Source organism: Jaculus jaculus, chromosome 9 (assembly GCF_020740685.1).
Source record: "Jaculus jaculus isolate mJacJac1 chromosome 9, mJacJac1.mat.Y.cur, whole genome shotgun sequence".
Taxonomy (NCBI): domain Eukaryota; kingdom Metazoa; phylum Chordata; class Mammalia; order Rodentia; family Dipodidae; genus Jaculus; species Jaculus jaculus.
Window position 1 is genome coordinate 82,792,051 of NC_059110.1, and position 12,116 is coordinate 82,804,166.

The 12,116-nt window shown below is 51.2% G+C and overlaps 1 protein-coding gene across 3 annotated transcripts in view; it reads left to right on the forward strand.

Moving 5' to 3' along the window:
* The first annotated feature begins 849 nt into the window (after positions 1-849).
* Positions 850-12,116, forward strand: part of Slc43a2 (solute carrier family 43 member 2) — a 55,925-nt gene continuing 44,658 nt past the window's right edge. The window contains exons 1-2 of one of the 3 annotated variants that reach the window (XM_012950993.2): positions 850-929; positions 1,810-2,007. In XM_012950993.2, the coding sequence (XP_012806447.1) occupies positions 1,848-2,007 (160 nt within the window). In that variant the 5' untranslated portion in view covers positions 850-929; positions 1,810-1,847. Of the gene's footprint in view, positions 930-1,809; positions 2,008-12,116 lie in introns of those variants that run through there. The other 2 variants (XM_045158233.1, XM_045158234.1) reach the window with 2 other exon arrangements.

The window sequence follows — 12,116 nt, forward strand, 5'->3', positions numbered from 1 at the left end:
GGGAAAAGGGTAGGGGAACACTAAGATGACCGGTCTTAGAACGAGTCTGGAAGGGGACTATCATGAAGAGAGGGAAAATGGATGGGGGTGGTGGAGTTTGGATAAAGGACCACAGGGGAGAGGCCCCGTCCTAAAATTGAACAAACTACAAACTCCTGCTTGCAGATCCTCAAGTGACATCGATCATGAGCCAAGGAGTTGGCACATAAGGGCAAGGGAAGGGACCAGTGAGTGGATAAGGAGTGAAGAAAGCAAGCGGGGATGGCGTACACCTCGCCTGGACCACGGTCGGGGAAACAGCTCCTGGATGGGGGCCGGCGGGAGCCAGAGAGTGAAGAACGAGCAACTGAGCCCGCGGAAGCGGGGACGACCGCGCTGCGTGGGGAGGTCACGGGGGCTTCCAGAGCTGAATGATCCGCGCCGAGCCAGAGTATCGGGTCTGGCTCTGCAGGGCAGGGGACAGGGACATAAATGGGTCTAAGTCGCCAACCGGAGAAGAGCAGAGTGCTGGAGCCGAGCTGAGTGTGCACAGGGACTGCAGGGCAAGCTAAGCAGAAGTCCGAGGGACTCCGGAACGTCCAGCCCGCGAATGATCAGGGCCGTGGAGAGGGTATGGGGTGATGTCCCGCAGGGCTTCTTGCAGAGGGGAACTCCAGTTTAAGGCAGTAAAGCAGGGGACCAGTCTCAGCTGCCCTCCCCCGCCCCCCCTCCCTCAAGTCTCTTGTTTGTCTCCAAGTCCGGCCGGAACCGGCTTCTGTTCGCCGGGGGGCGGGCGGGAGGCTGGTGATTGGCCAACGTCTGTTTCCAGCCCCCACTCAGCCAATCAGCGGACGGCAGTGTTTTTCATCTTAGGGTCGGAATAAAAGAGCTGGAAATAAAGGGGACCTAAAAGGCGCCGGGCGGGCCCGATACACACCAGTTAGAGCCGGGTGAGCAGGATGTCGGGGATCCGGGTGGGTGCGGGGACCGCAGCTCCGAGCCAGAAGGAATTTAGAGGGGAGATGTCTGAGTATGAGAGGAAAGACACCGGACAGACGAGGAGCCGCCAGAGGAGATGACGGATAGAGAAGGGAATTGGGGAGACGGAGGGATGAGGGTCTGCTTCCTTATAAACGGGCTAATTGTAGAGGATAACAACCCAAGGAGTCGGGGGTCGCGCTGCAGGCTCGCGCCGCCGGTTTGAACCGGCTTCGCCTCTCCCATGCGGGGTTCGCGTGGCCGCAGCGCCTAGCGACCTAGACAGTGACCAATGGCGCGGCGGTTCCTGTGCAGTCGGGCCAATGAGCGCGCCGTGGGCGGGCCGTTCCGGGACTCGGTGCGCTGATCTTATGGTTGAAGAAACCGGCACTGGGGAAGGGTCTGGGGCGCGGGCGGGAGGGGGGGGACTGTCAGGGTCCCTGGGAGTGGCAGCCCTCAGGTGTGTCTCTGTCCAGGTGGCCATACCTCCAGCTGCCTTTCCTTCCAGCCCCCAAGCTAGCCATGTCAGTCCTGCTAGGGCTTATGATCAGGTCCATGTCCTTGAGCATGCATTAGTCCCTTCGCGCTTCCATGACTCAGTTTACCTGAGGGTGAGCTGAGGAAAAATTCTATCTGCCCGGCCAGTGGGCTCCAACGTGACCGAAGTACAGCAGTACGAGCAAGCAGAGGTGGTTCAGATCCCGGGGAAGCCTAGGGCTTCCTTCCTTTGCTTCGTGCACCTACAGCTCGGGCCAAGGAGAGGTGACAAGCTTGACGCCCTGCGCTAGCAGCGGCCGGGGCAGCCGTCCGGGCCGCGGCCGAAGCGGTGCTGACGCTGAGATCTGTGCGCAGGTGGCTGCTGCAGAGCCGGAGCCGGGCCGCCTCGCACCATGGCGCCCACCCTGGCCACTGCCCATCGGCGCCGCTGGTGGATGGCCTGCACTGCTGTGTTGGAAAACCTCCTCTTCTCGGCAGTCCTCCTGGGCTGGGGCTCGCTGCTCATCATGCTTAAGTCGGAGGGCTTTTACTCCTACCTGTGTACAGAGCCAGGTGAGATGGGCGCCTCGGTTTGGGGCTGGTTCCTTGGAAGTGGGCTTTGGGAGAGAACGGGTGGTGGTGAAGACTTAAGTCAGTGATGCCCCCTCACTGCTCAGTGTCTCCGGGTAAAAAGGCCTGTTTGATCCTCACTCAGCTTTTCCGGGTACATACAGCCATCATCACATACAGGAGACTTTTCTTTTCTATCAGCCAGGAACATTGCTGGCCTCCTGGCCTCCCCAGGGCCTGCAACATTGCTTGCCTTGCAGTAAACATGTTGCTTCTTGGTTGTCAGAAAGAGGAACTCTTGATTCAGAGTCGGGTGCAGCAAGAGAGAGGAAGTGGCTTTGCCTCCACCCATGGTTTCATCTGGAATCTGCATGTTTTTCAGCTAGGCCATTATGGAGTCTCAAGGGCTTGCTGGATACAATTTCTTATCTGTTTTCTTTTTCTTTCTTTCTTTTCTGCTTTTATGATTCTCCAAAGGCCATTTCCTCCCATGAACTATGTGAGAACATACCAGTGGCCTTCCAAAAGCCCCATGGGGAGGAATAGGAAGGGGAACAGTTCTGGAAAGGGTGCCAGGTTTTCTCCCTCATCCTTGCCCTATCAGTGAAGGTAGGCTGAGGATGCTTGGCTACCTGAAGTCTGCTCTTATCCCTACCTTTCCATCTGGTTCCTGCAGGTCAGTGGGGTGAGCCCACCCGGCCAAAGCAGTTCCCAGCCTGTACCTTCCTGCTTAGGCAACCTTGGTAGGAAATGCTTTTTGTCTTCACCCTGCCTCATCAGTGCCTGCATCATAGTTGAACTCACGTCATCTCTCTCTAGCGCTTCCGTCCCATGGATGGAGATAGCCCAGAATTGACTCCCCGACTCACCACCAGCATGCCTTTTATTTCTGTAGTTCTTTTGGTTTTATTTTGAGGAGTTTTGCTATGTTGCTCAGGTTGCTTCTACTGCCCATCCTCCATCCTCCCCTCTCATCTTTCTGAGTGCTGGGATTATAGGCCCGTGCCACCATACCCAGCCTCTGGTACTCAGCAGAAAGAGAAAGCTTTGGACCAGCTCCCACTGCTCCTGCCCTGAGTCTAGTTCACCCTATTTTCTTTCTTTGATCTGTCCAGAGGTTTCCAGCGTGTCTCAGTATACCACAGACTTAGCAGGAGAGATTAAGACTGGAAGAAAGGGAGGGAATGTAGAGGTCATTTGGGAGAACACAGAAAGTGTATCATTTATAACCAACCTTTAGCCTTTAGCACTCAAAAAATATTTCCTAATAGCCTAAGGGTTCTTGGCAGGTCTTTCCTCCACATCAGCAAGAAATTTTGAGAGATGGGAGAGTCAGACCTTGTTCCCTAAACAATCTTTCTGTTTTGCCCTAGACATGTTAGGAAATGAATGACTCTTCTGGAACAGGTTGGAGTATTTGTCTTTTCTTCTCCTCTCTTATGGGGTACTCAGAGGGTTTAAAAGCAGGAAAAAAAGAGAGGAAAAAAAAGTCATCATCCCCAGACCAACCTTCTAATACACAAACCAGAAGACTGCTGTGGTCAGATTTTTTTTGGGGGGGGGGGACTTGCTGTGTTGCCAGGAGAATCAGATTGTAGGTATATATTTTCATTTGTTCTTTAAAAAAATTTTTTTTTTTTTTCAAGTAGGGTTTCACTCTAGCCCAGGGTGACCTGGAATTCATTATGTAGTCTCAGGGTGGCCTTGAACTCACAGCAATCCTCCTATCTCTGCCTCCCGAGTGCTGGGATTAAAGGTGTGCACCACCATGCCCACCTAGTTTTGGATTTCTTTTCTTTTAAATATTTTATTTATATATTGGAGAGAGGCAGATAGAGAGAATGGGTACGCCAGAGCCTCTAGCCACTGCAAACTCCAGATGCATGTACCACCTTGTGCATCTGGCTTTTGTGGGTTCTGGGGAATTGAACCTGGGTCCCGAGGCTTCACAGGCAAACACCTTAATTGCTAAGCCATCTCTCCAGTCCTAGGTTTTTGTTTGTTTGTTTGTTTGTTTTGTTTTGTTTTGTTTTCTCGGAAGTAGGGTCTCACTCCAGCTGAGGCTGACCTGGAACTCACTATGTAGTCTCAAGGTGGCCCCGAACTCTCCGTGATCCTCCTACCTCTGCCTCCCAAGTGCTGGGATTAAAGGCATGTGCTACCACGCCCAGCTCTCCAGCCCTAGTTTTATTTTTCTGCAGTTTGTCCACTGGCATAATGTCTTGTGAGGAATGGGCATCACGAAACTGGTCATTGCATTCCCACTGCAACCTTGGTTTCTTCCTTCCTGTGGGTGGGAGGAGTGCAGAGATTGTGCCAACACAGCGCGCTGAGTTGGTATTTAAGTCCTTGAGAGACTTGACAGGTCACTCCTACAAACCAAAGTGAAGGTGAAGGGTCAGCGTTGTGGGTTGAACATCAACTTCTTATCCCGAGCCTTTGCTCTTAAGTCTCAGTATCTGGCAAACCTGCTGACCCAGCATCCCCACTGGGAAAGCCTGCTGATTCCACACAGCTTATCTCTTGGGCCCCCTGGCTCCTTGTTTCTTGGAGTCCAAGTAACCTGTTGTCTTTGGGGACCAGAAACTTTTGCACTGCCTTTGAATGGGAGTGCCCAGCAAAGTTAGGGTCAGGGTTTGTGCTTAGAGCTAATGTTGGCAAACTTGATGGGTGGCTGAATTGATTGGATTAGACTTTTAAAGAGCTGACCAGTGTACTGTTGATGGGGATGTCAATTTCTTGGCTTTTTTTTTTTTGTTGTTGTTGTTGTTACTTTTAAGACTCATGCTTGTGTTTGTTCTCTAAAGAAAATTTGCCTGAACCTGTTGAAAGGTTCTGGGAACTCTGTTGGGACTCCAGCCAGAATCTGGTTGCAGACATAATGTGGAGTTCCAGCCTGGTGAGATATGGGAGAAGTAAAGACCTACCTTGCTTCTCTGTTGTCCCTTAACGTTGTTTACTTTGCCCATCAAACAGACAGGACCAGCTTGGGAGCTGGGACTGGGCATTTCATGAGCTTTGCCGGATACCTCCCTGTTGTGTTTGTGGCTGGATGCCTCCCTCGACTTTTGGTGTGGACTTTTGGTAGCCTAGGAAGAATGGAGCCTTCCCAGGCTGTGTCTTTGTTCTCCATATGGCTACTGTAGCCCCCCACTCCCATGACCTGTTTCTTCTTTCTCCATCCTCTCTGTGGCCCGTAGGCCCACATTGGCAGCGTCAGCTTGGGGAGCGGATGACCTCATGGATGTTGTTTCCTCTTGATAGAACCGCACACTCAGGAAACATTTACTGAGGTGCTGGACTGGGGGTGCCAAGCAAGCAAGTCATCACATACAGACTCCATGGAATGCAGGGTGCTGGGAGCGAGACCCGCAGAAGGGATTTGGTTGTGGCTAGGTGGGAGGCCTTCCTGAATTTAAGGCAGAAGCCTGGGAGAGGAGGGATGGGAGAGGTTAATCGGCCACACCCTCAGGAGAGGCAAGAAAGGGCTGGCACAGCAGGAGATGGCTGGGAAGGTGGGAAGGGTAAGGACTCCAGTGGGGTGAGAGGCGGGGAGGACTAGATTTCATTCTGAAGGCAGGAAGGAAGCCAGGGAGGCAGAACGCAGTGCTCCTCTCAGAGGCTCTTGTGAACTCTTGAGGGCTTACCACATGCTGGGCGTGGGTGGGGAAACAGCAGTGAAGGTGGAAATCTTCAAAGGTCTCTGCTGGAGGTCAGCCTGGCTATGAGCACCAAGGTAGACTCTGGTTCTGGGTTCTTGACCACTCTGGTCACTTTGCCTATGGTGGTGGGGAGCATGCCCTATAGCAGGAAGCTGGTCCCTGGGTCTCTAGAGGCCAGAGAGGCTGCTGCCCTCTCAAAAGTAGGGCCAAGCCAGATTCAAGAAAATTCCTTGCTCCTTCAAGTCCCTCCCTTTTTATGGGCTCCTTCCACAGCCATAAACTTGGGGTGGACATATCTGAAAATTTAACCTTTCACTTTTTGTTTGTTTGTTTGGTCTTTCGAGGTACAGTCTCACTCTAGACCAGGCTGACCTGGAAGTTGCTCTGTGATCCCAGGCTGGCCTTGAACACCTTTGCCTCCTAAGTGGCGGGTTTAAAGACCAATACCACCATGACTGGCAACCCTTCAATTTTATTGCTCAGATTGTTTCTACTTCCCCTCCCCTCCCCCAAGATAGAGTCTCACTCTAGCCCAGGTTGACCTGGAATTCACTATGTAGTCTCAGGGTAGACATGAACTCATAGCGATCATCCCCAGTGCTGGGATCAAAGGCGTGTGCCACCACACCTGGCTTGTTCTACTTTATTATTATTTAAAATATTTTATTTTTGGGCTGGAGAGATGGCTTAGCGGTTAAGCGCTTGCCTATGAAGCCTAAGGACCTTGGTTCGAGGCTCGGTTCCCCAGGTCCCACGTTAGCCAGATGCACAAGGGGGCGCACGCATCTGGAGTTCGTTTGCAGAGGCTGGAAGCCCTGGCGCGCCCATTCTCTCTCTCTCCCTCTATCTGTCTTTCTCTCTGTGTCTGTCGCTCTCAAATAAATAAATTAAAAAAATTAAAAAAATATATTTTATTTTTATTTATTTGAGACAGAGAGAGGGAGAGAGCAAGAATGGGCACTCCAGAGCCTCTAGCCACTGCAAACAAACTCCAGATGCATATGCCGCCATGTATATCTGGTTTACGTGGGACCTGGAAAATTGAACCGAGGTCCTTAGGCTTCACAGGCATGTGCCTTAACCGCAAAGCCATCTCTCCAGCCTTTGTTTTGAGACAGGCAGGTCTTATTATACCTCGGGCTGGCTTTGAACTTTTGATCTTCCTGACTCAGCCTCTTGAGTGCTGGGATTACAGGTTTGCCCCACAGCACTGGTTTGTTTTTACTTCTTTAATCAGTTTATTTTTGCAGTGCTAGGGAGCAAACCCAGGACTTCACACATACCAGACAATCACTGTACCATTGAGGTACATACCCGAAGCCCACCCCCAGTGTATTTTGAGTTAAAAAAAACAAAACATAAAAATGAGTGGGAGGGTTAAAGGCTGGTGCACACAGCCTGAAGATTTGTCACCAAAAATAAAAAAATGCCCTTGGGCTGGGGTGATGGCTCAATGGTTAAAGGTACTTTCTTGCAAAAACTAATGATTCCATTTGATTCCTCAGTATCCATGTAAAGCCAGACACACAAAAGTAGCACCATTCTCAGCAGCTGCAAGAGGCTCTGGCATGCCCATTCTCTCCTAACACCCTTTCTGAAATAAATAAATAAATAAATAAAAATACAAAATTTGCCAGGTGTGGTGACGCACGCCTTTAGCCCAGCACTCAGGAGGCAGAGGTAGGAGGATCGCTGTGAGTTCGAGGCCACCCTGAGAGTACATAGTGAATTCCAGGTCAGCCTGAGCTATATAGTGAGACCCTACCTCGAACCCCCCTCCCAAAAAACATATATATAAAGAATTTTAAAAGGGGGAGGACAGGGATAGTGGTGCACAGCTTTTATCCCAGTAGGGGAATTGCCATGAGTTTAAGGCCACCCTGAGACTACATAGAATTCCAGGTCAGCCTGAGCTATAGAGTGAGACCCTACCTTTTTATTTTCGAAGTAGGTTTAAGAAGTAAAAACAAGCCAGTGCTGTGGGGCAAACTTGTCATCCCAGCACTCACTCTAGCCCAGCCTGACCTGGAATTCACTATGTAGTCTCAGGGTGGCCTTGAACTCACAACAATCCTCCTAACTATGCCTCCCGAGTGCTGGGATTAAAAGCATGTGCCACCACGCCCAGCTAGTTTTATATTTCTTTTTTTAAAAATATTTTATTTACATATTGGAGAGAGGCAGATAGAGAGATGGGCATGCCAGAGCTTCCAGCCATTGCAAACAAACCCCAGATGCATTGCCCCCCCCCCCCCCGTGTATGTGAGTCCTGGGGAATTGAACCAGGGTCCTTAGGCTTCACAGGCAAATGCTTTAACCACTAAGCCATTTCCCCAGCCCCAATTTTTTTTTTAACTTATGTATTTGCAAACAGAGGGAGAAGACAGAGAGAATGGGCATACCAGGGCCTCCAGCTTGTGCTGCAAATGAACATCAGATACATGCACCACTTTGAGCATCTGGCTTTATGTGGATACTGAGGAGTCAAACCTGGTCATTAAGCTTTGCAAGCAAGTGTTTTTAACCACTGAACCATCTCTCCAGCCCCTTTCTCCTTGCAAGCAAATTTAAAAAATGTAGGGGGTTTGTCTAGAGAAATGGCTTAGCAATTAAGACACTTGCCTGTGAAGCCTAAGGACCCAGGTTTGACTCCCCAGTACCACATAAGCCAAATGCCCAAGGTGGTGCATGCATGTTTGCAGTGGCTGGAGGCCCTGGTGCACCTTTTCTTGCTCTCTATCTGCCTCTCTCTCTCTGTCTCACATAAATAAATAAATAGATAAATAAATAAAACATTATTAAAAAAAGAATGCCTGGGGTTATCTCCACTTTTACCTTCCTCCTCCTCATTTCATGACCTAATTTTCCTCCATACTCCTGTGGTTTCTTAGTGCCCCTTGAGGGTCCTGTCTAGTTTGAGTTGGCTTTCAGGGACCTTGTGGGAGAGCTGTGGAATAATCTATTCTCACTGGAATAGTAAGAGATACTGGTGTTGCCCCAACACTGTGTGTCAGCCTTTTCCCAGCTTTAACCTTCCCAGCTTTCAATGGCCTGTAACCCAGGAGGGCAGCACCAGCCCGAAGGTGAAGCAAGACTTTTGGGTGCTGCCCTCCTGGGTTCAAGTCTAGCTCTTCCTTCAGCCCCCGGGCAACCCATCTACCTGCTCCGAAACTCCTCATGCTGTTCTGTGGAGTGTGGGGTCCCAGTGAGAGGTCACTAAATGGGATAGGCATCGAACCCCAGTGTGCAGAGTGGCAACTGTGCCCAGGCATTCTGCACAGTAACAGGAGGCTGTTGCTGCTGCTGGGACTTCCATAAGGAGGCTGTGATCTGACCCGGTGGCCTGCCTCCTGTTTGCTCCATGGCTGAGCTGACCTCTTACCCACATCCCCCCTGCTGGACCAAGATGCTGCTTCCTGTTGCCGGATAGAGTAAGGATGGGAGAGAGGGAGGAGATGCTGGGGCAGGTGCCCTCAGCGGGGCCAGCCAGGTGTTGGCACCTGGCAGAGGCTCAGCCCAGTGGCCAGCCAGAGAAGGGTCTTCTCACCTCTTGGCTCTCTCAGCACATTAGGGAGCTCTTCTGGAGTCTCCTGAGTCTCTTTGTTTGCCTAGTCTCCCCAGAGGGACGGAGGGGAGCCTTGAGTAGGGTCACAGCACCCTCTTCCTGCCCTGCTTTCTTTGTGAAGATTTTGTTTGTGAGTCTTCTGAGTGGGGCCAACAGTGCAGGGCATTGTTCTCCCTTCCCGCTCTGGCCCTGGCAGCTGGAGTCCTGTTCTCAGCAGACTCTGGCCATACCAGTTTCTTGCCTGTCTTCTTGGTTTGCCCTCACTGGCTGGGCTGGCCCTAAGCCGCTCTGACTGCCCACTGCGGAGGCATCTGTTTAATGAACAGGTGCAGGTAAGACCCCAGACAGGCTGGGCCGGGCCAATCTGAGCTGTAAACTGTGAGTGGAGTCCACCCAGGGCTTGGCACTTTCTAAGTGCTTCCCTGTTTGTCTCCCCGCTGGCCCACTATGGCCAGGTGGGGGCAGAGGGAGGGGAGCAGCCCGGGTGTGACTGTTTGGGCATCTACTGGGGCCAAAATGATTCATGGGGGCTATTTTCTGCCAACAGAACTCAACTCACTGAAGGTTCAGTTCCTTCCAGGAGCTAGGGACACTCACACTGCTCCCTAGGAAGATAAGAGCGGCTGCTTATTGCCTGAAAGGAGGGCAGAGGGCCAGATGGTCCCATTGGCAGAAGGATTTCAAGTCAGAGGCTGGTGGCCTGAAGTATAGATCCCTGCTCCTGGGAATAGCTACAGGATGAAAGAGGAAAACACCCTCCCCTTCACGTCAGCCCCCCTCCTCCAAGGCCCCCTCTCCAGTTATAGAGTGACCTGATCTTCAAACCATTTCAGATGTTCCTGTGCCTGTGCCTGCTTCTACCATATCAGGGAGACTGCCTTGAGCATGCATGTATATATATCTATCTTGGAATTTTCTGCCCACTGCAGTGCTGGGGATCAAACCCAGGGCCTGATTCATGTTAGATGAATGCTCTACCACTGAGCCACAAGCCCAGCCCATGCCACGGCAGTGGAGTGGGTACTTTTTTCTGTCTCTTGATAAGAAGCCATGGATTCAGAAATCCAGCTGTGTTGCACTTTGAAGGCCTTAGGAGGGAGTTCTTCTCCTTCGAGGCACTGCTCCTCGCCCTCCATTCCTCCTTTCTCTCCTGTTCCCCATGGCATTCCATGTCCACACGTGCAGTGACTGGTTCCAGACTCTGACCGTAATCAGATCTCACAGGCTGGCTGTGCCGGGCTGGAGTGCCCTCCCTCCACCTGTTTACTCTGTCACATGTGCTGGTTGGCTCATGTACGTACATCAACCTGGAAATGGTCATTGTCAGGTTCCTCACCACAGGTGCAGTTCCTGTTGCTGGTGGCAGGGCTGACATTGAAACTAGCTCCCCATGAATGGGCTCTGCCCACACCTGCCAGCCTCAGCAACACATGGGACCAATCAGACCCACAGGACCCTGGTTGCCATGTGTTTTGGCTGCCAGTGTGAGGGACTTGTAGAAATGTGAGAGAATGAGCCAGGCGTGGTGGCTCATGCCTTTAATTCCAGCACTCAGGAGGCAGAGGTAGGAGGATCGCCGAGAGTTCTAGGCCACCCTGAGACTACATAGTGAATTCCAGGTCAGCCTGCACCAGAGTGAGACCCTACCTCGAAAAAACAAAACAAAAAAAAAAAAAAAAAGAAGAAGAAAGAAAGAAAGAAAGGTGAGCGAATGTGGCTGGGGTGGGAATCTGGCCTGGAAGGTTTTGTTTCCGTGGTTTCAGCAGTTAATCTTGTGGCTTTAATCCCTCCAGATCCTTCTGTCTTCAGCGTGGCTCTACAAGTCCCATTTCCTTTCCCCTCTTGATCTTTTTAACCACTGGGATCTAGTTCATCGTTTCTGTTCACACAGTAAACAGCTACCGTGGCCAGGGTCTACTGAAGTAGAGGACACAGTAACTAGAACACATTCCCTGTCCCCAGAACTCCGAGCCGGGCGGGTGACTAGACACATACTCCTGCTGCCACACACTGAATCAGTATTGTATTCCTTGTCACTAGGACAAGCCCTGCTACCATCCTGATAAATCCTTGCCCCCATCCTGAGCTTCAATAAGAATGATAAAGGTAATAACAATAGTTACTATTTACGGAGCACTTTCTGTGCCTGTGGAAGCTCTAGAATGTTATCTGGATTTTCTCCTGGATCTTCCCCAAAGCTCTAGAGGTATACTGTATTGTTACATTATGTCCCTCTTATAGATAAGGAAACTGAGGTACAGCAAGATCAAGTCATTTTCCCCAAGGATACACAATAGAGAAACTGAAATTAGAACCCAGGGGCCCAGATCAGCCAACATGATTTCAGCATGCCTCTTGCAGGGCTCATTGACCAGAGGTTGGCATATGGCATGAATCATCCCAAGTGCTTTCTTCTGGGTGACCTTGGGGCAGCCCTGAGAGACATGGGCAGGCCTTTACAGACCTTAGCTGTCAGCGCTGGCGCCAGAAGGCTGCAGTTGGGAGACAGGCCGTTATCGGAGGAAGAGCTTCCTTGATGCTCCACGTCTAATCAGTTGGTTTGCTTGTACAGAATTAGTCAGCAGCTCCTAACTAGCAGTCCCATCAAGGCCAGAGTCCTCAGTCCCATTCACAGTTTGTCCCTCTCCTCCAGCCCTCAGTTGTCACAGCACTTTCCCTCCATATATATATTCATTCTACCCCCCTCCCCGGGGTAGGGTCTCGCTCTAGCCCAGGCTGACCTGGAATTCACTATGTAGTTTCAGGGTGGACTTGAACTCATGGCGATCCTCCTACCTCAGCCTCCTGAGTGCTGGGATTAAAGGTGTGCCCCAGCATGCGTGCCTAGTTTGTGTGGTTTTGATACTGGTTGCACTATGGAGAGG